Source organism: Pipistrellus hanaki (genome assembly GCF_964339955.1).
Source record: "Pipistrellus hanaki genome assembly, chromosome: 2".
Classification (NCBI taxonomy): Eukaryota; Metazoa; Chordata; class Mammalia; order Chiroptera; family Vespertilionidae; genus Pipistrellus; species Pipistrellus hanaki.
In genome coordinates this window covers 75,281,075-75,308,934 of record NC_140504.1, presented here as the reverse complement: position 1 = coordinate 75,308,934, position 27,860 = coordinate 75,281,075, and the positions used below count along the sequence as shown (strand labels likewise).

At 39.1% G+C, this 27,860-nt stretch overlaps 1 protein-coding gene across 1 annotated transcript in view; it reads left to right on the top strand.

Annotated features, from left to right (window-relative positions):
- The window catches only part of EPHA6 (EPH receptor A6), an 848,112-nt gene that overhangs the window by 714,684 nt on the left and 105,568 nt on the right, over positions 1–27,860 (top strand). The window contains exon 14 of the mRNA XM_084875438.1: positions 490–699. Coding sequence (XP_084731564.1) covers positions 490–699 — 210 coding nt within the window. The remainder of the gene's footprint in view (positions 1–489; positions 700–27,860) is intronic.

Here is a 27,860-nt window from a genome sequence, read left to right as displayed (position 1 = left end):
GTCACTAGCTCCAAACACACCCCCTTCCATGGTTTCTAGCGAGAGCGAGTGAGAAGGAGCGAGCAGGGTGCAAGCGATGGCGCCACTGGGCTGCCGTCTGGGGTCGGATTTGGCAGCCTGCGGTGCAGCCTCAATGGGCTTTATCTGTGCCTGTATCGCTGTGACAGTACCACGGCTAGGTCTTTTTGAGTTTTTCTACGGACTGATTTTAGTCTTCACCTTCCTCCTCTCCCCCCTCCGCCGCCCCATTCTGGCTTCCCTGTGCCCTGGACCGCAGGCGGGTGGGGGCTTGGCAGGGGCCTCCGGGGAACGTGTTGTAATTGGAACTCTGTGACTTGATGTTTGTACTTCGGTTTTGGTAATACCGACCTTTATTCAATCTGTCAAGTTCTTTTTTAACTAAAAGTAATAATAAATAAGTTCAAAGATTTTATTTAATACCGCACACACTATATTAAGCCAATGTAAACAATTGTGATTCTCTTTCAGAAACATGATGGCCACTTCACAGTCATCCAGTTGGTGGGTATGCTCCGAGGCATTGCGTCAGGAATGAAGTATCTTTCTGACATGGGTTATGTTCATCGGGACCTAGCCGCTAGGAATATATTGGTCAACAGCAACTTAGTATGCAAAGTCTCTGATTTCGGTCTCTCCCGGGTGCTGGAAGATGATCCAGAAGCTGCTTATACAACAACTGTAAGTTTGCATGTTCTTTTCTAAGATAGCTCGCTTGCTTTTATTGTTTTTAATGTCGTTAGAGTATTTCTGCTTTTGGTTTTCTAATTTTCTGCTTCTGTGTGTCATTTTCCCAATTTAACATCATTATTTAGTTGAAAAAATATTTTCTTTATCTGAGTGCCTGATTTAAAACAAAACCTTTTTATATTTAACTTTTATTTCTTCCATTATAATTGGGTTTTATTTTAACATATTCCTGAGGTCTGTGCCTTCATACAAATCTGCCATTGCCTGAGATATTCTTGATGCTTCATAAATTATCTCCTTTAAATGAAGTTTTGTGCGTTAAAGAATGGTTCAATCAATTAAGTCAGTGATAGTGACGAGTCAGTGGTTATGAAATGATTTTTTATTTTGCACAGCAAATGCTTTAGAATGATCTGATCATACTTAAAAATGAATAAGATGGGTTTCTCTGGAGATACAAAAGTATACTCTAAACCTTTACTTGAACAATTCTTGGGGAAAATGTGAACAGGAATAAAAGCTAAAACTTCAGAGCCAGGGTGTTGTATGTCAATTATATTAACTTAACTCAAGAATATATTGTTTAAGCATTTCTGATCACCTCAAAACCATTTCATCGCACTGATCATTTCAGTGATTATTTTAAGAGTTTAGTCTCAAAGTCTCTCTTCCGTTATCTTAAAGCTAACAGTTTATAGAATTATACTATATTCTATTACTTTTTAAACAAAACCCTTTCCATTGACTCATTTGATAGCTTCAGTGAGAAATAAGTAAAATTATTCAAGATGTTTTATACTCTTCTCTTTTTCTAATCTTACACATTATTCCAAAAGACACAAGTCTATTATTTAGTTCCCTTTTACTTCACTTTCTGTGAGATTTTTAAAAAATTTCACTGTAAAAAAAATTACTTCATATTGAATGCAAGTTTAATATTATGAGTGAAAGAGGTTATGCCCTTACTATGTTGGCTTTGTAGAAATGCTCTATATTAATTTATCAGTGATATTTTCATTAATTTCTCCAACAAAGAAATATAGTTCTAAGGAAAATAAATTAATCTCTCAGAGTCTGATGTGTAAGGGAGCAGTATCTATTGATCTTTTAATTTGACCAAAAAAAAAACTTCATAAAAATAAGTCTATCAATTGAAAATAAATAATTTATTTTAGAAAAAGCAGTCTTTTCAACTCCATTTTCTAATTGAGATTGTCGTAATTATTTTCTTTTTTTCCAAAGACTTTATTTCTTCTTTTTTATGTTTATAACTGTATAACTTAAAGCAACTTTTCAAGTTATAGAACAATTCATATAAGATTTTTCTCATGCATAATATTTCCAACATTGGAGAATAGTGTTTAAAGTTATATAATTATTATAAAACATAATATTTTCAAAATTGTAACAAATACTATCTATAAAAGGAATAAAATAAGAAATAATACTAGATTCTTTGACTGTATGCTTATATAGATATACTTGAAATCCCTTGTTAATATTTCAACTGGTTTTTAAAAGAAGTTCATAACTAAATTTAGGATACTAATAAAATTGGCACAGTAACCCAAATCTTAAAGTATGTATATGTTTTATTTAGTCAGATTTGACATATATATTCTAGGCATGTTCTCTGTCTGATATGATTACAGAGGCTAAGAAGCCTAGATCAGTACTATCTTAATTTAAATTTGACTACAGAATTAAACATCAAATGAAGTAACCAGTATATTAACACTCTAAAGAATGCTTCTTAAAAGCAATAGATGATGCCTCAATTAAGAAATGTCCCTGGATTTAACAGGTATCAATTGAACAGTAAATAATGTAATCAAGCACATTTTTTAAAAATTTCAGAAATACCTAACTGTTCAGGGGACCCGGGGGTACTAAATATCGACGTTTAATGAACATGGACATTCACTACTTACAATGGCAGAGCTCTTGCCTTCATGAGCTTACCCTTTGACAGGATAGAAAGACTGATGCTTCCTTGCATTAATTATGTCATAAAGGTCTGAAAAAGAAATATGGAAATACGAAAAGAGCAGAGGTCTGGAGAAGGCATCACAAAAAAGATAAAATTTGAACCATATAGTAAAAGATTTCATTAGGCAGAGAATTGGGGGAGAGGTCCAGAGAGAGGAAATAAAAAGATTTGTAAATTTGGGAAGGTAAATGGCCACGCTGATGAAACCATGGACCGTTTGGAAGAGGATGAGGAACAGTGCAGGGGTCAGGTTGTGAAGGTGGTTGGGTGGTACTTCAAGAAATATTGAGGTTTTTCTGTAGCAAGAGGTAGACATTGATTGATTTAAATATGAGAATAACAAAATGCATGCATGTCTTAGAAGATATTATTGACAACAGTGTGAAAAAAGAAAGGGAATGGGGAGGAGATGAAGGACAGAAGGACTGGTAACTAGGAGACTGGTTAAGGCCTTCCTGCTATGGCTCAGAAAGACTATATGGATTTAAGTCATAGGTATTTCTGTCTCCACATAATGCCAGATTGAGCATTGGCATACTGCTGAAATTTTGTGTAAAACTTTTAGGACTTCATATAAATATAGTTAGGCCCCAAATATTTTTATTTCCTGTTAAAAAATAAAATGAAGTGGTTAAAAAACTGCCTAGTGAAGATATATCTCAATTTGAGCAAATCCTAAGTAATAAAATACAAAAGAAGAATGATAATTTCTTTGAAAAAGATTCTTTGTTTTATAAAAAACATTTATAGCAAGCCTCATTGATAGGTTTTTTTAAAGTATGACTTCATTTTTTAAAGTTATGTATCTTTGAACATATCTTTTACCCAAAATTATTTGATTTTTTTCTCTTGCTGTGTAAGTGTAATTGCTATTTCCTCATTATTTATAAATGGTTTTATAATCTGTGTTAAGAATGGTTAGAAGGTAAGGGAGGAAAGTGGAGGGTTTTTAAATCAGGAAGACATGGATAAAGATTTTTTTTTATTTTTTTTTATTTTTTATCTTCAGGAGAGTAATTCTTAGAACAGTATGCAACATGGACATTTTCCATTAAGATGACTTGACCAATTTAGAGAGCCACTTATCACAGCAAAGAGCAGTAAGAACTGGTTAAAAGACAGGCTGAAAGTGGTCTCTCACTCCCAGGAGCTTGCCTGTGCCGTCCCCTCCCCCCACAGGCATGCATCTCTTAAACTCTATAGGACCCCCTGAGGCTTACAACCAGGACAGCAATGGGTAGCTGTAGCTCATCCTGGGCAAACCTCCTGAACCTGTCCCCATGGCCCTCTTTCTCTGATTTCTTAATGAGCCAAAGCAGACCAGCCTAGGCTCATTTCCCAGCCCTTTCTTTTTTATTTTTCTTTAAAATATATTTTTACTAGGGGCCCGGTGCAAGAAATTTGTGCATGGGGTAGGAGGAGGGGGAGTGCCTCACCCCAACCTGTGCCCTCTCCAATTAGGGATGTCCTACTGACGGCTTAGGCCTGCACCCTGTGGTTCTATGATCTCTGCAGACCTGCCTGCTTGATACCACCACAGCCTGCAACCTGGTGTCTGCTCTCTGTGGGGGCCTGCTTGCCCTTGGCCGCCGGGGCCAGGGGCAAGCAGGGCCCTGCTGTCTGCTGGTTCACTGCAGGGGACTGCTTGCCCCTTGTTGCCACAGTCTGCTATTTGCTCACTTGCTGCAAGGGACGTTCCTGCCCCACCCCTGGCCACTTGCGCATGTGCTGGCTCAAAGCACCTGGGTCCTGAGGATGTTCCCGCCTCGCCCCCGGCTGCTCCACATCTGCATGCATGGGCCCGGGATACCCGGGGTTCATTCCAGGACGCTGGCTGTTCCAGGCCTACACGCAGGCCTGCAGGCTTAGAGCAGCCTGGGTCCCAAGGATGTCTGTCCCCAGGACGCAAGCTGCTTGGCGCCAGCGCAGGCAAGCAGCTACCCTGCCCCCAGCTACTCTGCACCTGCATATGCAAATTAAACCACCATCTTTATTGGGTTAATTTGCATACTCACTCCTAATTGGCTGGTGGGCATTGCAGAAGTACAGTCAATTTGCATATTTCTCTTTTATTAGTATAGATTGATTTCAGAGAAGAAGAGAGAGATAGAAACATAAATGATGAGAGAGAATCATTGATCAGCTGCCTCCTTTACACCCCCCCTCCAGGGGATTGAGCCTGCAACCTGGGCATGTGCCCTTGACCAGAATCGAACCCAGGACCCTTCAGTCTACAGACCAACACTCTATCCATTGAGCCAAACCAGCTAGAGCTCCCAGCCCTTTCTTCTTTTACATCTCAGCTTTAATAAGCATCCTCTAAACTTAAAAAAATAAATAAAATAGGCCAAAAACAGTTTGGCTCAATGGATAGAGCATCGGCTTGGGGACTGAAAGGTCCCTGGTTCGATTCCAGTCAAGGGCATGTACCTTGGTTGCGGGCATATCCCCAGTAGTGGGTGTGCAAGAAGTAGCTGATCGATGACTCTCTCTCATCGATGTTTCTAACTCTCTATCTTTCTCCCTTCCTCTCTGTACAAAATAAAATATATATTTTAAAAAATAAATAAATAAATAAATAAATAAATAAATAAATAAAATAAAAGATAGGCTGGAAAGATGGGGTGACCAGTATGAGTCCAGTACTTTTTATTATACTGAACTGGTCAGTCAGTATGTGGCAGATAAACAGAACAGCCTTTGGAGCCAGAGGCTGAAAGAGATGTGACAAGACAGATTACTCTGCTGATATGAGTCCATTAGCACCCTACTTAGAAGACATACATGTAATAAACATAAATGTATTATTTATACTAGAGACCCAGTACGTGAAATTCATGCAATCCTGGTGGGATCAGGCCTAAACGGGCAGTCGGACATCCCTCTCACAATCCAGAACTGCTGGCTCCCAACTGCTCACCTGCCTGCCTGCCTAATTGCCCTAATCGCTTTTGCCTGCCAGCCTGATCACTCCCTAACCACTCCCCTGCCAGCCTGATCTATGCTAACTATCCTCTCCTGTAGGCCTGGTCGCCCCCAACTGCCCTCCCCTGCTGGCCTGGTCACACCTAACTATCCCCCCCTGCAGGCCTGGTTACTCCCAATTGTCCTCCCCTACAGGCCTGGTCCCCCCCAACTGCCCTATCCTGTAGGTCTGGTCCCTCCCAACTGCCCTCCCCTGCCGGCCATCTTGGGTCCATGATGACCCATGCACCAGGCCTCTATCCTATCTAATAAACTTCTTCCAAGCTCCAACTCTTGTGGCGGCCATATTATGTCCACATGGGGGCAGCCATCTTTGACCACATGGGGGTGGCCATCTTGTGTGTTGGAATGATGGTCCATTTGCATATTACTTTTTATTAGATAGGATTATAAAATACGCCAAAGTAAATAAAAGGATGAGATTTATGAGTACACATAAGTAGAATTTCTTCCTACAACTTAAGTGTTTTGCCTATACTACTTTAGGTATGAGACCTATTCGTTCAATATGCTTTAAGGCCCTATTTCTTGGAGGGCCAATAACAAAAAATAAAGGGATTCCTTTTTTTTTTACTTTTGGAAGTTTTTTTAATTAAATTTATTGGGGTGACATTGGATAATAAAATGGGTTTCAAGTGTTCAATTTTATGATACATCATCTGTGTATTTCATTTTGTGCCCACCACCCAAAGTCAAATCTTCTTTCATAACAATACACTTGATCCCCTTCACTCTTTACCATCCTCTTCCCCCTTCCCTCTAGTAAATGCCATACTATTGTCTGTGTCTATGAGATTTTGTCATAAAGGGATTCTTGAGAGTGGATAAATGACTGTACAGAGAGAGGACCAAGAGTAACCAAATACAGTTAAACAATACAGTAAAACCAATAGATGTGTGAATACCAAAGAAGCATGATGGCTTTAGCAGTAGTAGCAGATTTTCCTGGTAAACCCTGTACTAAAATACATTGAGCCTTTGCAAAGGAACCTTAAGAACTGGTAATGACATGAAAACTAAGAAATGTGCACTGTGGGCTAAATACAGAAAAAATTTCACAAAAATAGGGTCTAGCTGAGGACTAGGCCTTGCTTTTACACGCCACTTCTATGAAAACATACCAGTCACTTAGCAGGGGGAAATTGGTGAATGGTTATGAACCACAGCTAATGATACATATATAATAAGCAACACGTCGCCGGGACCGTTTTGGCTCGGTGGATGGAGCGTCGGCCTGCGAACTGAGGGGTCCCGGGTTCAATTCCGGTCGAGGGCATGTGCCTGGGTTGCGGGCACAACCCCAGTGGGGGGTGTGCAGGAGGCAGCTGGTCGGTGTTTCTCTCTCATCGACGTTTCTAACTCTCTGTCCCTCTCAATTCCTCTCTGTGTAAAATCAATAAATATATATATATATTAAAAAAAATAAGCAACACGTGGCTAATTTAATCTGCATGAAATTTGCTGAGTTTGGATTGTTCTTTGTTTAATATGGTCTCCAATCTTTATAGGTTATAATTTCGATGCGAGGAAATCTCTTCCTCTTCTGAATCTGTCACACTTTTCAATGGAGAACTGCTTTCTATCCTGTTGCAGAGCAGGGACTCTAAGTAGCCGGACTTAAATATAAAGCTTCTTTGCTCACAAATAGAAAAAAATGAGGTCTTACTTACCTAAAATATATATTGAAAGATGTGTTATGGCTCACACATATATATTTGAGTTTTATTTAAAGTACAATGCCAGCTGCTGTTTAGATTTCTAAAAGTTAGAATAATTCATTTTCTTATATTTTAAAGATCAAAACAAAATGGAAGAATCAGTATATCACCATATCTGCTAGAAATTAAGATTTGATTCTGACTTTCAGTTGTGTTCATTTTGTGTTACCCAAGGCGAATTTTGTGTTTTCATTTGACAACAGCAATTCCATACAAGTACTTTGAAATCCAGAACTTCATATTGGTAACACATAATGTTTGTAATTACAGTTCTGTTAACTTAGTGGTCTATTTACTTTGCATACATAAAACTTCTTCCAAGCTCCAACTCTTAACCTCCTCTATTCTACATAAAATATGAGAAAAGTCAAATCTCCTGTGATCTAAAAAAGCATAGTCTATATTCAATATGTAGATAATTATCCTACCTTATAAAAGACTAATATGCAAATTAACCATCACTCTGCTCAAGCCATGCCCATCAGCCACGCCCACCAGCCGATTAGAGCGAGTATGCAAATTAACCCCAACCAAGATGGCTGCAGTCACAGAGAGCAGTTAGAGGCTTGGGTTTCCCCAGCAATAAAGGAAGCCAAGCTTTCCACCTGCCCTGGCAAGCCTAGGCCTCCACTCAAGGATACAAAGTTTCAATTATAGAAGGTAAAGAAATCCAAACAGAAATGGCTACAGCCATGGAGCAAGCAGGAGTCTTGGCTCTGCTCCAAGTTAAAAAGTTTTAATTGTAGAAGGTAAATAAATTCCAGATACCAGGACCTCTGCTTGGGTTGCCAGGGGGCGTGGCCAGCCTGCAAACCACCACAGGCCCCTTGCCCAGGCCACCCCACACCCCAAGGGACCCCCCACCCTGATCTGGGACACCCTTCAAGGCAAACCAACTGGCCCCCACCCATGCACCAGGCCTCTATCCTATCTAATAAAAGAGTAATATGCAGATTGACCACACAAAATGGCTGCCCCCATGTGGTCAAATATCCTGCCCCCATGTGGACACAAGATTGCCACCACAAGATGGCCAGCAGGAGAAGGCAGTTGAGAGGCACCAGGCCTGTAAGGAAGGACAGTTGGAGGTGATCAACCCTGCAGGGGTGGGCAGTTAGGGATGGCCAGGCCAGCAGAGGAGGGAAGTTGGGGCAAACAGGCTTGCAGGTGAGCAGTTAGACATCAGGCTGGCATAGGAGTGGTTAGGGGGTGATCAGGCTGGCAGATAGAAGCGGTTAGGGGCAATCAGGAAGGCAGGCAGGTGAGCAGTTGGGAGCCTGCAGTACTGGATTGTGAGAGGAATGTCCAACTGCCCATTTAACAGGGGTGCGGGGGGAGTCCCAGATTAGAGAGGGTGCAGGCTGGGCTGAGGGACACCCCAGGCCCCATGCACGAATTTCGTGCACCAGGCCTTTAGTCCTATATAATAAAAGGCTAATATGCAAATTCTCCCCTCAGGAATTTAACTGGGAGACTGGAAGTTTGATCACTTGCTATGACATGTGCTGACCACCAGTGGGTAGTACAAAACATGGCAGACTACCAGCTGCAACACCAGAGGGCTGAGGGAGCAATGGAAGGAGGAGGTTTGGGGAGGCTGGGAGACAGGGAACCACATGGTAATGGTGCATGGGCGGTGAGGAAAGGAGGAGCCAGGGAGGTGAAGAACTTGATTGGCCCTGATCACTGGCCAGGCCTACAGACCCTGCCTGGGCATGAATTTCAGGCACCAGGCCTCTAGTAGCAAATAATGGAGCAACAGAAGGAGGACATATTTACATGTGCATTTCAAAGTTGGAGAAAGATCTGAGCAATCTTCTTTCTTTACCTAATTCAAGTGTTTATAAACTGGCCTTGTGCGTCAGTCTTCATTTCACTGCCTCTGCATCCCCAGGTCGGGTTCCTTCTCCAGACCCTGAAAAGCAGCTGTGCAGGAGACTGGCACTGCTCTGCAGAGGGCTCACCTTCAGGTCTGGACATTGTCAGTGCCTTTCGAGTACCCAGTAAAATATATGAAAAGAGACCCACTCCTAGATATATCTTGGTGAAATTTGATAATTCCGGTGATAGAGAAAAAATCATCACTGCCTCCAAAAAGGAAAAAGAGGTAACCTACAAAGGAAGAAGAATCAGAATGACAGCACACTTATCATTGGATACTATGGATGTTAGAAGTCAATGGGGCAGTATCATAAAATCTGCAGGAAAAAGGCTTTAAACCTAGAATCTTATATCCAGCCAAATTGGCATTTGATTTTGAGGGTCAAACAAAGGTATTTTTTTATATTGAAGAATTCAGAAAGTTTATTTCTTGCATACCCTCTTTGAAAGAATCACTGGAGGATATATTTTAGCAATCTAGGGTCAGTGTAAACACATATAATATATTTTTTCCCCACACCCAAAATCAAGGAAAACTAAAATACCACAATTTTATCCAACAAAAGATTGACAGTTAATGGTATAGTTGGGGATGAGGAGAAAGGAAGATTACAAATTGTGCCTTCATGTTGGTAAATTTAAGGGTTGTATTAAAATTATCACTTATCATAAGGTGAATCTTAAATCTTAATTAAACTATTTTCCTTTCAATATGTATTTGCTTATTAAACATTTTTCTTTTCTGGTTAAAAAACAAAACAAAAACAAACAAACAAACAAACAAAAACCTGGCTTGACTTTTGACATGAATTTTTAAGTCCTAAGACACCTAAGTTGAAAAATAAATATTTTTAATAAAAGTGAGATAAAGATTATTTTATATCATTCTGTCTTTAAGTACTTTTAAGTAATTGAGATTTGCCTAGAGATCACATTTAACCTACTATTTAAACATACTCAGAATTTTCACTCATTCTTGTCTCATTTAAATAAAAGTATTAACTGTAAAAAGTTACACAGTAAGAAAAAAATGAATGCTTTGATTTAAAATTATTTACTAATGATGGATTCACTGAATAAAAGGACTTGTACTAAAAAATATTTCTGATTTCTTGAAATTTAAAAAATAACTTCTTATTCTTCAAACTCCTATTATAGGATTATCAGTCCATTGGGTCACTGATGGTAGAGGTGACATTGTGCTAACATATAGCATTTCATCAAATGCATCTTAAAAGTCTATCCTAGGTGAACCAGGCCCAACTTGAAGAATAACTTCTACTTCAATTTTTCTTTGAGATTTAGCCAAGCTAACAATGGAGAAAGTATGACAGCTTTGGACACAAGGCAGACCCTTAAATAGAGTACAATGAAACTGAGTAGCCCACAAAAATCTACACATCATAGCACAAATAGAATTCACTCAAAAAGTAAAGGAAATGACAGTTTATTCTTTAGCAAATGTAAATTCAGTAGCCTGATTATAATGAAAAAAAAGTGAGAAAAACAGCATGTTTTCAGAACGCTATAATGTGAAGATTTAAATAGCCTTTTTTAATAAAAAGATGATAAACATATAAACCTTGGAACATATAAGTCCTGGTCAGAAGAATCAAATTAATCAATAGGAAAAGAACTGTGCTATTTGGGAAATATTAAAAAAATTATTCTTCACCAAAAACAAAAATAGAAAAGAAAAAAAAAAACAGTTCTCACTTGACAGACTATAATAGTTATTAATCAAAATGAGTCAAATATATAGACCATTATAATGAGCTGAAAAAGAAATTGATATGCCAATATTAAGTTTCCTAATTTCAAAAGAAAAAACTACCCTTAACCAGTAAGTAGATTAATTCATGAGAAGAAAACCTGACAGTTTTTACTTCCCTCTGTCAATAGAAACTTTTTTAAAGGAAATTTTTATTATCTAATATATAAAAGCTATATTCTCAGAAATTAATGTCTCCACACTTTGAACACAAATGCCAGAAAACAAAACCACAACAATAGAGATGAAAGAGCAACAAAGCTTTATACTAAACCAGAGAAAATATGTGTTAAATGCAAAGCAAGAGTCATCTTCAATTACTGTTCAAGAGGTAAACACCATATACACCAGCGAGGACAACCTTAAAAGCAGCAGGAGAAAAGCAGTTAGTTACATAGGAGGGATCGCCCATAAGGCTATCAGCTGATTTGTCAACAGAAACTTTGCAGACCAGAAAGGGTTGGCACAAAAAATTTAAAGCCATGAAAAGCAAGAGCCTTCCTTGACCAGTTTTCTCAATGGTTAGAGCTCCATACAACAAACTGAAGGGTCATGAGTTTGGTTTCAATTAAAGGCTCATACCTGGGTTGCAGGTTCAATCCCTGGCCCTGGTCAAGGTGCATACAGGAAGCAACCAATCAATGTCTCTCTCTCACATCAATTTTTTTTTTTTTTTTTGTCTTTCTCTCCTCTTTCCTCCTTTCCACTCTCTCTAAAAAGCAATGGGAAAAATATCCTTGGGTGAGAATTAACAAAAACAAAAACGAAAATGCAAGGACCTACAGTCAATATTACTCTACCCAGAAAAGCTATCATTTAGAATTGAAAGACAGATAAAGAGCTTCTCGGACAAGAAAAAGCTCAAGGAGTTCATCACCATAACCAAATCGTATTACATAAAATATTAGAGTATTCTTTTAAAAAAAAAAAAGTTATTCTTTTTCATATCCTTGAGGGTCTTTCTAAATTTAACGGCCTTTTCTAGGAAATTCTTGAAAAACCTTATAAACATGGTTTTGAACTTTATATCCAGTTTTTTTTGCTTCCCTGGTCAGAAGAATCAAATTATCAAGTTATCAATTTTTGGTGAAGAAAACAAAATAACCAGGACTTATTGTTGTTGGTATCACTGGAAGAATCATTGATCGGCTGCCTCCTGCACATCCCCCTGCTAGGGATGGAACCCCAACCTGGGCATGTACCCTTGACTGGAATTGAACCTGGGACCCTTCAGTCCACAAGCCAATGCTCTATCCACTGAGCTAAACCGGCTAGAAAGTAAAGAGTATTCTTGAAGTAGACAAAGGAGAAGGGGAAAGAGAAAAAGATATAGATAATAAAATGACAATAAATACCTACCTGTCAACAATTACTTAAATGCAAGTGGAGTAAATGCTCCAATCAAAAGGCATATGATGACTGCATGGATAACAAAACAAAAATGTTATATATGCTGTCTACAAAAGACTCAAATCAAGACACACATAGACTAACAATAAAGGGATGAAAAAAGGTATTTCATGAAAATAAAAAGAAAGCAAAATAAAACAGCTGGGGTAGCAACACTTATACCAGACAAAATAGACTTTAAAACAGGCTATAACAAGGGGCAAAGAAGGATCCAGCAACTTCACTTCTAGGTATTATATTTATTCAAAGAAATCTAAAACACTAAATTGAAAAGACATATGCATCCAGATATTTATTGCAGCATTATTTACAACTAGAGGCCCGGTGCCCAAAAGTTAGTGTACTGGGGGGGCCCTCAGCCTGGCTTTCCCCCTCTCATAGTCTGGGAGCCCTCCCGGGATGTCCTATTGATGGCCTAGGCCCGCTAAGCTGCAGTATGGCCTCCCTCTGCAGGAGGCAACCAGCCGACCAGATATATACATACTTTCTGGAGGCAAGTATTTATTTCTTTCCTTCCTTATTTCTTTCCTCTTTGGTTAGAGAATAGGGGCCTAAAAGGTAGAGACAGAACTGTGGCCAGGCCTGGGGCTTTTGTAGTCAGCAGAAAGAGGGAGAGGGCTGGGGAAAGTCTAGACACTGTTTCCTTCAGTTGTCCTCCCTTTCTCCAGGCCCCTCCCTCTGTTTCTTCCTTGTCATGGTGGATGCTCGGGCCTCGTGCCAATGGGAGCCCAGCAGCGGTGGGCTTCACTTCTCAGCTGAATGTACAGTTGCCTCACATTCAAGCAGGGCTGATTTCAAGTGGCTAAAGCACTAATAATTCATGGCTCCTGGCCTGCCCCCTCTCAGTTTCTTCCTTGGGTCCCTTGCAAACTTTCTTGTCACTACCATCTGGCCTGCATAGTTTCTGTTGAAAAATCAGCTGAGTCATATGGGTGCTCCCTTGTAGCTAACTGTTTTTCTCTTGCTGCTTTTAATATTCTCTCTGTGTCTTTTGCTCTTGGCATTTTAATTATGATGTGTCTTGGTTTGGTCCTCTTGGATTCCTTTTGTTTGGGGTTCTGTGCGCTTCCTGGACTTGTAAGTCTATTTCTTTCACCAGGTGGGGGAAGTTTTCTGTCATTATTTCTTCAAATAGGTTTTCAGTATCTTGCTCGCTCTCTTCTTCTGGCACCCCCATAATTCTGATGTTGGTACACTTGAAGTTGTCCCAGAGGCTCCTTACACTATCTTCATGTTTTTGGATTATTTTTGCATTTTGCTTTCCCAGTTGGGTGTTTTTTTGCTTTTTGTATTTCAAATCTTTGACTTGGTTCTTGTGATCCTCTGGTCTGCTGTTGGATCTCTGTACATTATTTTTTATTTCAGTCAGTAAATGCTTAATTTCTAGTTGGTTCTTTTTCATATCCTTGAGGGTCTTTCTAAATTTAACGGCCTTTTCTAGGAAATTCTTGAAAAACCTTATAAACATGGTTTTGAACTTTATATCCAGTTTTTTTTTGCTTCCCTACATTTCTTTCATTTGTGACCTGTTTCTTTGTCTCCACATTTTGCTGCTTCCCTTAGTTGATAGAGTGGCTCTGTGTGCTATAGAGCCTAGTGGCTCAGCTTCCCCAGTTCCCTGAGGTGGACACTCTTGGTGCACCCCTTTGTGGGCTGTGTGCACAGTCTTGTTGTAGTTAAGCCTTGATTGTTGTTGGTATCACTGGAAGGAATTGACCTCCAGGCCAATTTGCTGTGTGAATCAGCTGTGTCTATGCTGGGAAAGCTTCTGTGCTGGAGACACCCTTATGAAACAAGACTTGCAAAAGCCTCTGTGCTCAGCTTGAATGGGGCGGAGTCTCAGGATGGAGCAGACAGCATTGGCTTCCCGTCAGCCCTGCCCTAAGAGGCCCCTGTGTCTCAGTGTCCCACGAAAATCACTGTAACTACCTCTGAGAGAAAGCCGCTCTCGTGTTTCACCTGCTGCCAGACAGTCCAGAATAAGTCTGGGTCCCCAGAGTTTTGCCCATAATTGGAGTTCAGAGCAGTCGGGAGCTTTTGTCTCCCTGCCACATGAGAAAGCCAGCCGCATACTCAGTTGCTCACCCTCTCCGCTCACGCACCTTCATACCTCTGCCTTCACAGTTCCTCTGAGTTTCACTGTGCTTTTCTCTTTCCTGACAGTCCAATTTCACCCTGTATGAGTCTGGGTCTCCAGAGTCTCACCTGGAACTGGAGTTCAGAGCAGTCAGGAGCTTTTGTCCCCCTCCCGATTGGGAAAGCCAGCCACGCACTCAGTTGCCAGTCCTCTTCACGCACGCATCTCCATACCTCTGCCTTTTTCAGCTCCTTTGAGTCTCAGTGTGATTTTCTCTTTCCTTCTAGTTGTAGAATTTCCGCTCAGCCAGCCTTCCTGTGGTTCTGAATGATGTACGTTTTGTCTTTTAGTTGTAGTTTTGAAATTGTTGTGCAAGGCAGCAGTTTAGGTGTTTACCAATGCCACCATCTTGGTTTTCCCCCTTCTGAAGACATTTTGACACATAATCAATATATAGAAAAATCTTCATATTAATAGATAATAAAAATAGGAAAATGACAAAATGAAGAGTTTAAGTAAAATATCAACTCAGGCTAACTGATTAGACTATATAAGCACATAGTTAGTTTGAGGATACAGTAATCATAATTTATTCAGTTAACATGCGTTCCTTAATATTATTAACCAATAAGTTATAAATGAAGATTAAAGTACTTAGAAACTGGGGAGAAGGCAGACATTTAATAATCATGCTATTGAATGTGTAACTACAGTCTGAGGTTTTATACAGCATACTAGAGACCCACTACACTAAATTGGTGCACAGGAGGAGGGTCCCTCAGCCTAGCCTGTGCCCTCGGGGGATGTCTGACTGCCGGTTTAGGCCTGATCCCAGCCTAAACCAGCAGTCAGACATCCCTCTTGCAATCCAGGACTCTGCACACACCAGCTACCATACATTTTATACAGGTGAAAGACATCTTGCTGTTGTATGGGCAGCTACATTTTTTTGCCCTGATTATAAAAGTAGTACATATGTTATGATCCTTCTGAGGCAGTTTATCATTTTCCCCTTCGTATGGGTAGAACAACTGAAGCAGAGATAAGTTAAAGTAATTAGCTTTGTCACACAGTTATAAGTGTCAGAATCAGGGCTTACCACAAAATGTGCAAGCCTGAATCTATGCACATTATCGCTGCATCATCCTGTTTTTTCAGTGTTTGAGTAGCCTTGCCAGGTTTTAATTTTTAAATCAAAGAGACTGTTCCGAATATACAGAGTAGGGTCCCTAGGCCTAGCCAGCAATCACGGCCGATCTATGGGGCGACCAGCAAGCAGGGCAATCGGGGGCCCCTGCCCGCACCTGCCTTGGCTGGCAGCCTGGCACTGCCAGCTGGCTGGCCCCACCCTCAATTACCGCAGCTGGCCATCTGCCCCGTGGTGGTCAGTGCACATCACAGCGACCAGTTGTTCCCCTGGTCATTCCACTCTTCGGTCTATTTGCATATTAGGGTTTTATTATATATAATGTGTATTGAGTGCCTGCTATTCTGGGCATTGGAGCTTTTCTCATGGAGCTTACAGTCTTGGTTATGGTGGGCAAATGATGATAAAGTTGAAAGGAAGAAAGGGAGAGAGGGAGGGAACAAGGAAACCTAAATCTCAGAGATATAAATGCTGGAAATATAGTATAAAGCAAGTAGCTACCTTGGAAAGCATGGCCAGAAAATACCTCGGTAATGTGACATTTGAAATGAGATTTGAAAATTATAAGGATACTTACCAGCCAAGAAAAATATTTGAAGCTGGATGTTCTAAAGTGAGGGAGAAACAAATATAGATCGTAAGATGAGGACAAGTTTGGCATATTTTAGGATTAGGAGTAAGGCCAGGATGTTTGACACATTGATATATAGGAGAGAATGATGGCAAATTAGGACAGAGGAGCCAGATCCTACAGAAACACAAAGGTCATGGAAAAGTGTAGACATTTTATACTTAACTACAAAGGGAACTGATTGAAAGACTTTAAACAGGCAATACCATAATTTATGTTTTTAAGGGCACACTCTGGCTGATATGTTGAGAATGAATTGTAGAGGGTAAAGGAGCAAGTTAGCAAAGTCTTATTTGCACTACCCAGACAGAAATAATGGTAGCTTGGTGTGAATGGGTAATCCTATATAATAAAGAGCTAATATGCTAATTAGACGGGATGGTGGAACGACCTTTTGGAATGACCAGTAGTCAGGGCCACAGGGCAGCCAGGGTTTCGAGGGCTGATTGCCTTGCACAAATTTTGTGCATTGGGCCTCTAGTAGGAAAAATAAAGAGTTGCTAGACCCGAAACCTGTTTGGCTCAGTGGTAGAGCGTCGGTCTGCAGACTGAAGGGTGCCAGGTTCGATTCTGGTCAAGGGCATGTACATTGGTTGCGGGCACATCCCCAGTGGGTTGTGTGCAAGAGGCAGCTGGTTGATGTTTCTCTCTCATCGATGTTTCTAGCTCTCCCTCTCTCTCCCTCTCTCTCTCTCTCTCTCTCTCTCTCTCTCTCTCTCTCTCCCTTCCTCTCTGTAAAAAATCAATAAAATATATTTAAAAAAAAAAAAAAGAGTTGCTAGAGAAACTTGGGATATTTTATGTCAACAGATCCACCTAAGTGTGTGTGTGTGTGTATGTGTGTGTGTGTGTGTGTGTGTGTGTGTGTGTGCTTAAATTAAAAAATAAGGAAAATGAATCCCCAAAATTAAGTAATGGATACAAGTCACATGGCTGTTTTGTAGGAAATAATGTCAGTTAACCATCGCAGTGATGACAATGTTAAGGAAAGGTGTCTGTCCCACAGTTGAGTCCTCCTCTTCCTTTTCTAATACTTCCCAGGCAAATTTTCTTCTACCTCTGGACTCTGACACCCATGCAGAAGGCTATAAATAGCAGTACTTGAAAGTCTTTGAAGATTTTGGACATAAAGAGAATGATCTCTTAGTCTTTGGTGACTTATATTACCAATGCAGACATATCTCAAAATGTTTCTTTTCCTTTAGCTTATCGGACTTTTAAATTATTCTGCAGTGAATATTTTACTTTTATCAAAAGAAAAAAAAGTAAATGTTATAAAAATAGAGAAATAGCTTCTGTCAAAGTTCTGAGATATCTTTCTGACCAGTTTATTTAAAATGTCTTCTTGGTATTAGTCAGTGACTAAACAACATGTTTGGTTTATTGTCTTAATATGACTTGTCTAATCAAAAAGATGGCTAGAAGTCATTTCACTGGGCAACATTCTTTTTTTAATGAAAGATAAGGAGATTGAGGAAATGTACATTATCATTACTAATTTTTTAAATGGAATTCTGGGCAATATTCCAAGAAACCTCAGATTCTTCCAAAGAGTTTCAAATCAGCACCTATCCTTCATTGCCACCACAGGGCCTAGTAATAAGCCCTCCAATTATCAACTTTCCCAAGCCTGAGATTGAGAGATAGATAAGACACTACAGAATCTTGAACTGTGCTTTGAAAGGACATAAAATTGAATTTCAAACATTAAAATTCACTAGCATCCTTGTTTAAGAAATAAGTAACCCCTCTCCCCCTTACTCTGTTTTCTCACCTGGCTATCCCGCGGTTGGATTATACTACCTATTTTACCAATCACATTTTCATAGGGCAAACATTGCAGCCATAATTCATTACCGGAAAGCAAAGACCACTGAAAAGGTGGCTGCAAAGAGGGTTCCCCAAACTTCCCCTTCGGTATCTCTCGCTCTCTACAAGGACAGCTCTGAATATGTCTATGATCCATCAATATTTTCATATATTCAGATCATGACTTGTTTCATTTAACATTAACATACAAAGTTTCAGTGTACCTACTTTTTCTTCTTTAAGCTTGCAGAAATAGCAGGGTGTTACATGAGGCACACACAGTATATGGTTGTTTAGTCATGCTCTTAATCAATGTATAATAAGTGTTACAAATAGGCAGCTGCTAAATGAATTATACATAAAGAAAATGTTTTCTAGATTACTTTTGCCTGTATATATTGCATAATTTAGGTCCTAACACATTCTGGTCCTTAATTCTCTTCTTTTTATAGAAACTGGATCATTATCTTCTTTTTAGTGATTCAAAAGTTTGTTTTTCATATATGCTATAGAAGTAAAATCTCTTTAAGGGAAGACAACATTTCTAATTTAAGTACTTATAACATATTTTTATAAAGGCTAAAATTTCTTCTTTTTTTAAAAGAGTTTTCTAGCTATAGTACTTAGGTAAGTTTGCAAATCATTTGCTTTTAAAAATAATTGCTACTAAAAGAAAGACATAAATTCAACAGAACTAAGTTGTACTTTTACATAAAGTAATAACTGACAAATCAAAGGGTAAGCTATTGTATCCTCATCTTCATTTCATCCTCCACTGTTTCATAATCAGGGCATTTCAATTGCTCATTATGAATATGGAATCATTAACTAATGAAGAAAATGTTATACATAGAGGTGAGCAAAAGTAGGTATACTGATGTCTTATGGAAATATGTATAATACAGAATAAATAATAATAACAAGAATGAACTCTGTGTTTACTCACAACTATAAAACTACTTTTTCCCACTTCTGTGTATAAATTTAATATGGTAGACAAATCAGTTGGTTATAAACTTAGAGCGGTAATTTTGATCTTAGCTTGGCCATAATTCAATGAATAAACTTGGATCATGAATTTAAAAGCTGTGTGTCTCAATTTCCACATCTGTAACAGAATTAATAATAAAACTGTTCATTCTCTGCAGAAATGATGTAACAACCATTAAGCTAAGCTAAAGTATGAATTTTAGCTACTGTTGAGATAAAAACTTTAGAGGCATTTAGCTAAAATGAAGAATCCCAGTGTCTAGCCCCAGAGGTGGTATTCAGTAAGTGGGGGGAGGTGAGAGTGGCAAGGCATGATCAGCAAATCTGGATTTTTAATACCCAGATGATTTTGAAATGGGTTATCTAAGGGCCCCATCTTGATTAACTGCTCTAATGCAATCTAGACATATATCCGATCACTTCCTCCTGCAGCCTATACATCACTCAATAAGGCAGAAGTCACAAGCAGGTAAAAACTTTGTCAATACAGTGGGGAGCATGGGAGAGGAGGTGAGGGGAGTGTCATGGACAATGGGAAATCAGAGTTATTGTGTTACACTTAGAAGAGAACATACCATACAACAAAAATGTATTACTTCTCTGACATTATGTTTTGAATAGGTATTCCATGTAGCCCAAGTCTTTTGTTTTCAGTTTATCATAAAAGATAGTTTTCAATATAAAACATGTTTAATAATAAAGAGTAAAATTGTTAGCCCTGACATTAATAAATTCAGTATTTTTTGTGATAGATTCAGTCTTTTTTATTTTGCTACCTTTTTGCAGTTTCTTCTCTTTAATATATATTGGTGTGTGTGTTGAGTGGGGGAAGGGGAGAATGGCAGAAGAGGCGATCTATGATGCTAATTTTTCTCCAATGTTGACTAATGTAGAAATGTATGCCCTTCCCAGGCACCTATTGAAGTCCTGTAAAATTTTGTGAAAATACTTTAATCTCTGATACAACTATAACCATGGCCAAAATTATCAATTTGTCTCAGAGAACAAGTTATTTAATTGCTAAATTTTATCTTAATCTTAAAAAAATATGCCATTGAATATTTTTATCAAAGCATTTTTAATAAATTTTTATTTATTTCAGAGATGAAGAAAGAGGGAGAGAGAGAGAGATAGAAACATTAGTGTTGAGAGAGAATCATTGATCAGTTGCCTCTTGCACTAGGGTTGGAGCCCAAAACCCAGGTATGTGCCCTTGACTGGAATTGAATCTGTAACCCTTTAGATCTCAGGCTGACACTCTATCCACTGAGCCAAACCAGCTAGGGCTAAAAGAACTTCTTAACTTATTTTATTTTTATTGATTTCAGAGAGGAAGGGAATAGGAGAGAAAGATAGAAACACCAGTGATGAGAGAATTATTGACCAGCTGCCTCCTGCACACCCCAAACTGGGGATGGAGCCCGAAACCCAGGGATGTGCCCTGAAGGGAAATCAAACTGTGACTTCCTGGTGCATAGGTCAACACTCAACCACTGAGACACACCAGTCGGGCCATGTGTAGATATTTAATATCTCTAAAGTTGAATGGGTTTCATGGTACTTGGAAATGATTTGATTTTGCTTGAACTTTAATATGTTTATGGGAAATAAAAGAAACTGCTAGAATTGCAGTTTCTAGAGTATTGACCTAAAATATCTCTTCTGATTCTAAAGTGAAATTCACTGTCCACATTATAAACTACAGTACTTATAAGGATCGCTTTATAAAAAGTACTTATTCTGGAGGGAAAAAAAGACATAAAAACATGATAAAACAAAACAAATCCTTCATGAAATCATCAAGTGATGCTACCAAAGGGTCATGATGCATTGTACAGATAAACCCCTTGTGGTGAAAGAATGGGACAGGACATTTGAAGGGTTTCTGGAAACCAAAGAAGAACAACTTTGCTTTTCTTAGTTTACTGAGATTGAAGATGTACATTTTATTGAGCTCTTATCTACAATGATTTTACTTATGTATTGTTCATTAAATAACTCTGAACTATTTTCCCTTAAGAAGGGAGAGAGGATCAGAAAGAAAAAAAAAATGACTGCTTTCTAATATTTAACTGAGAAGTTTCTGAGACTTAAATTGGGATTACAAAACCAGACTTTAAAAGGATTTAGTCATTGTTTTCACCTCTAAAATTTAAGGTATAAGTAGAAACATAATCTTGGTTAAAATATCAGACATAAAATCAGAAAAAGAATTATTAAAGTAAATGAATGCAGTGTGTGTTTAAAACAAACCAGGTGAAAGGCAGTAGAGAGAAATTTAATGGAAAAGAAGATAAAACACATAGACATTTTACTGACATTTTTAAGCCAATGATAAGGGTTCTTGCATATTTAAGAGACCATGAAGATGTCTTGAAGGGCAAGACAAAAACCATGATTTTAGGAGTTTTAAGGCAGTGAAAGATTCTACAGATTTGGGCTTAATAGCTTTTATCTAATAAATATACATATGGGGAGTATGGAAAGATAAAAACCCAACAACCTAGTTAACCTCTAATTAATAAAGATGGAAGCAGTCAAGGGTTAAACATGAAAAGAATACTAAAATATACTACTCCAGTGGATTTTCTATCATATTGGGAAAATAACCAAAAATAATAATATTTAAAATAACTAAAAAGAAATGGTACTTATTTTATGTGTCTTCCTAAATTTATTTTGGATATGAGTATAGTAATACATGAATTAATGTTGAATAAAACAACTCTAAATTATTTTCCTGCAATGCCAAAGATTATAATTAGATTATATAATCAAACAATTTATAACACATTTGTTCAGGTTAAGAATTTTCCCATCCTAAGACTTGGAAACAGCCTAAGTGCCCATCAGCAGATGAATGGATAAAACAACTATGGTACATTTATACAATGGAATACTATGCTGCAATAAAAAAAGAAATAACTTCTAACATTTGCAACAGCATGGATGGACCTAGAGAGTATTATGCTGACTGAAATAAGCCAGTCAGAGAAAGATAAGTATCACATGATCTCACTCATAGGTGGAATCTAATGAACCAAATAAACTAATGATCAAAAATAGACCCATAGTCATAGAAGCATGAGCAGGCAGTTGAACCTCAGAGGGGAATGTAGGAGAGGGTGGGTGGGAAGAGATTAACCAACGAACTTGTATGCATATATGCATGACCCATGGACACAGACAATGGGATGGTAAGGGTGTGGCCTGTGGATGCGGGGAGGAAGACAGGAGCGACTGGAAGAGTTAATGGAGGAAAAAGGAAGACCTATATAATATTTTCAACAATAAGGATTAAATGAGAATACATAAATAAATAATTTCCCCATCCTACAAACACTACTACAATTTATTCAAATATTGGAAATATCCCATAAAAATAGAACCCATTTTAGTACTTAGTAAGATCATGTGGGTAACTATTAGTAAATGGTCATTTTTCTTATTCTGAAGTGTGGAGTTATAAGGAAGTCTTGAGAACAAAGCAGGACTTTTTGAAATTTGTTTCTGCTAACTATTCCTCTTTTTAAAATTCCTACTCTTGAAAAGTTATAAAATATTGACAGAAAGAGGATCATACTAATAATTTTAAAATATAATATCATTTATTATACTTCTTTTGGTATTTTGCACTGTTTTCTGGATTTTTAAAAATGTTACAGTATACTAAAGTTTGAATTTTTTAGGTTAATCTAGGTCACATTTCCACTAATACAATTTCTCATAAGAGTTTAAAAAAAAAATCCTCCTATCTCTCTAATCCATAAATTGTAGCATCGTTCACCCCCTCACCCCCATTCACACTGGCAGGAAATGCAGTTCAGCTGAACCTAAACTTTGTAATATAAAAGGTGTTGGAACCAGACTGTAAAGTCCTCTGTCCCTCACTGTACACAGCTTGAATTTAGCCTGCCTAGAACAATGCAGGATAGAAGAGAGGATAAGTATAGTAGAGTACAATTTATAAGAGATAAATAAGAATATAAATAAAAATGGAATATGAATGTGGCCCGATGTGATAGAAACATGCCCCATTAACACAGCATTCAGGAAAGCATACTTCCTGCCTGATTTTTGCCTCACTGACCCAGAATCTTAGCTGTCCTGGTCAGAGAGGATCTGGTAAATGTATCTGTAGATGGCAATATCTGAGAGTATTCTTCAATTCTGGATGAATTGGGATGACAATGGGATTACTTAAAATAGCCTAGACATATGTTATGAAAATAAAACAAAATACATTTTACCATATATTAAGTTAACCATGGTTCTAATCAGCATATAAGAAAATGACATCCTAATATTAAGTCCCAATGTTTTCTCAATAAAAAGGAATCCAAAACATCTATTTTGGTCTAATCTGATGACTCCTTGTTTTTGATGACTCCTTTCTACATCTTGTCATTTCCTGCAATACATTTGCTCAAAGTTCACTTTAGCCTCATTCTTTTTCACTGTATTTCTAAGATGAGTTGCTTCCTATAATAAATTAGAAAATACAGATTCCCTACTGTCTTTAGAAATCCAGAATAAGGTGAGAGAAGGTATTCTGCAAAGATCCTGTTGTACAGGGTGTAGAACGCAAATACAAGTGTGCAGTAAATCAGATTCAGGGCCGACAGTGGCCCAGCAACAACATAAGCCATGGCTGAAGATGGAATCACTTGGCCCCACGAGGAATCCAGCTCCCTCCTCTCGGTTTCAGGTGTGTCGCCTGAGAATCATCACTGCAGCTCGGCAGCTCCTGCATTGAGCATCTGCCCCCTGGTGGTCAGTGCACATCATAGTGACCAGTCAGATGCTAGGAGGAACTCTTAGCATATTAGCCTTTCATATATATAGATGAGTTTTGGGAGAGTACAGATACTTAATCTGCAATACTAACGAACTTATTAATTGGGAGAAGTGTAAAATTTCCCCTTGAAAGGAGATTAGTTTGTGTTTTCTGTGGTGGTTATTATCATTTAGTTAGTTACACTTAAGCCAGGCCATTAAAAGGGAAATTCTAACATTTGATTAAAAGAATCTTAAAATTAAAATTGAGATTTGCTTTCATTTTAAGAGTCCTCTTTAAGCATTACTACCCAATCATATTCTTCAAAATTTTTCTCCTGGGCTTACACAAATTTGCACAAGTTGGAGGTTTACACAGTTGGATTTCCACTCAGGGATGTTTTCAGAGTCTTTGTAAACACAGGGCATGAGCTGCCGTACAAAATCAGCGCTGCTCTGAGACTGCTCCTCAGTTAATCTGTGAAAAGTACTTGCTCTTTCTGTGGAAAACTACTTCTCCCCTAGTGTATGTGGAAATTAAAAAGCATTGTTTATGTATGATTTAGACTGCAAACTTATCCCACAGAGCTTCTTTAGGTCCTGGAGACCATCTGGAATTCAAATAGGAGACAGGGAGCTTTTTAACATCTCAAAATCTAAGAGCCGAGAGAGTGGAAAAAAGGGAGATGAGGAGAAAGAAAGATATCAGGCATGTTTTGCTGTGGGCTCGGACAATCAGTCAGCCGGCTCCTTTATGCAAATATCTCCTAATGCTCACTTAAAAACGAAACACTTAAAAATAAATATTAATAAAACAAGTGAGAAAAAAAGACAGTAAAGATGAAACATGTTTTAAAACATAAAACAAAATAACCAAGGATAAAACAAGGTATAGGATGGAAGGAGTTTAGGGAATGGAGGATACTTCTTTGATGAGCATCTCTTAGGAGGCCAGGACATGGGCCCAGTGCCCAACTGTGGCAAGGAGCCCTCATCTACAGCCTCTAAACTAAGGCATCAAACTTAGCTGCCCTCTGTGAAAAGGAGTTCTACCTCATCTCTCAGCTCACTTCATCTCTAACAATCCAGAATAAACTGCCTTTCATCCTTCAGCTGATTTCTCAGAGAACTTTATGGGGGACATTATTTCTTACAGTACAACATAAAATAAATATTTAAGGAAAGCTTAAATATGCCTATTTTTATGCATACTTTTAGCATCTACTGTTAAAAACTATTTGTATGGCATACTATTCACATCTAATGTTAAAAACTAGGACAGATAGATGATAGATGATAGGAAGGAAGGAAGGAAGGAAGGAAGGAAGGAAGGAAGGAAGGAAGGAAGGAAGGAAGGAAGGAAAGGGAGGGAGGGAGGGAGGGAGGGAGGGAGGAAGGAAGGAAGGAAGGAAGGAAGGAAGGAAGGAAGGAAGGAAGGAAGGAAGGAAGGAAGGGAGGGAGGAAGAAATTGGGTCCTCCAATGAGAAAATAGGTAAAGTGTGGTGTTTCCATGTAATGGGACGTGTTGCTGGAGTTGATAGTGTACTTCCCATATTTCTCATCTCCCTTTACCATTTTTAAGTACACAATATGCTTACTCCAGCAGTCAGTACCTGCAGCTGTATCAGAAGGCTGCCCTAAAGACTACTGTAGGCAAAAAAGCTGGAAAGCAACTTCTAATTTGCATCCCACCAGAGGCAGAAGTATAAAGACTCCAATCCTCTTGTCCATGATCTGAATGACTTCATAGTCTTTTGTATCCCCCTCCCCCCCAACCCTCTTGTCCCTGATCTGAATGTTTTCATAGTCTTTGTAAACACAGGGTATGAGCTGCCATACAAAACCAGCGCTGCTCTGAGACTGCTCCTCAGTTAATCTGTGAAAAGTACTTGTTCTTGGAGAGGATCCAAGATGGCTGCGCCCAGGTGAAGACCTAGCCGCTGCCGCACACAACAATTTCAATAAAATACAACTAAAATATAAAACGGACATTGCCCAGAACTACAGGAAGGTTGACTGACTGGAAATTCTACAGCGAGAAGCAAGGACAAAACCAGAAGGAGGCGCGGAGGAGCTGGAAAAGCCCAAGGTACGGAGACGCTGCGCGTGGCGCGCGGAGAGGAAGGAGCCAGAGAGGAGGGGGAGACGGAGTGCCTGGCGGGCGTTCCCTAGCGGAAAGGAGATAAAACTCCAACTGTGCTAGGCCCCCGACTGCTCTGAACCCCAGTTCCCCAGACCCTGGAGACCAAGGCTCATCCATAGGGAGCCGGGCTGTAAGGCGGGATCCCGGGGAAGCCGCGGCGAAAGGAGGTCCCGGCTGCGCGCACACTGCGCGCAAAGAAGGGACGGTCCGCTGTGCCGCGGGATTGCCCTGGCCGGAAGGAGACTGGGGCTCCAGACTGCTCTGAAGGCCACCTCCAAGTCCACTTCAAACTGAACTGAACCCCAATACCGGGCTCATTGGGGGAGAGCACATAGACTGTTTGGCAGCAGGTGAAAATCGAGGGCACCTATCTCTCAGAGGCGCCGGCAGCGAGCACTGAAGGACCCGCATAGGGCGGGGCTGACGGAAGCCAAAGCTGCAGGCTCCACCCTGAAACCCCGTCCCATCTGTAACTGCGAAATGCGACAACAAAATAAATCACAAACAAAAGAAATGGAGGACAAAAAGCGTCTGGATATAGAGTTCAAATCTACGCTTATAAGGTTTTTCAAGAATTTCCTAGAAAAGATGGATAAGACCTATGAGGATATGAAAAGAGATCATCAAGAAATGATAAGGGAACAACAAGAAATAAAGAATACATTGTCTGAAATAAAACATATTTTACAGAGTCCTAAAAACAAAAGGGAAGATCGCAAGAATCAAGTCAAAGATTTGGAACATAAAGAGCCAGAAGACACTCCTCCACAGAAGCTAGAAGGCAAGAGAATCCAGAAAATTGAAAATAATGTAAGAAACCTCTGGGACAACTTCAAGCGAACCAACATCAGAATTATGGGGGTCCCAGAAGATGAGAGAGAGCAAGATATCGAAAACATACTGAAAGATATAGTGACAGAAAACTTCCCCCACCTGGTGAAAGAATTAGACTTACAAGTCCAGGAAGCGCACAGAACTCCAAACAAAAGGAATCCAAAGAGGACCACACCAAGAAACCTCATAATTAAAATTCCAAGAGCAAAAGACAAAGAGAGAATATTAAAAGAAGCAAGAGCAAAGAAGGTGGTTACATATAAAGGAGCACCTATACGATTGTCAGCTGACTTCTCAACAGAAACCATGCAGGCCAGAAGGGAATGGCAAGAAATATTCAAGGTGATGAATAGTAAGAACCTACAGCCGAAGATAATCTATCCAGCAAAGCTATCACTCAGAATCGAAGGTCAGATAAAGAGCTTCACTAATAAAAAAAAGCTAAAGGAGTTCATCACCACCAAACCAGAATTATATGAATTGCTGAAGGGGGTTCTTTCAGAAGAGAAAGTAAACAAAGATAAAAATTATGAACAACAAATATGTAACTATCAACAAGTGAATCTAAAAACCAAGGAAATTAAAAAAAAAATCTGATGAACAATAGTAACTGTTGAATATAATAGAATCAGAGGTATGGAAGGGGAGTGAACTGATGATTCTTGGGGAAAAGGGGAGAGGGGGGGCGTGGGAAGAGACTGAACATAAACTGTGCACCTATGGATGAGGACAATGGGGAGTGGGGAAAGGGCAGAGGGTGGGGTGGAAACCTGGTGGAGGAGAGCAATGGTGAGTGGGGGAAAAAGGAACATTTGTAATAATATGAACAATAAAAATTTATTTAAAAAAAAAAAAAAAGAAAAGTACTTGTTCTTTCTGTGGAAAACTACTTCTCCCCTAGTGTATGTGGAAATTAAAAACCATTGTTTATGTATGATTTAGACCCTGGGGGGAGATACAAAAAGTCAGGGGAAGGAATGAAGTCTGAAA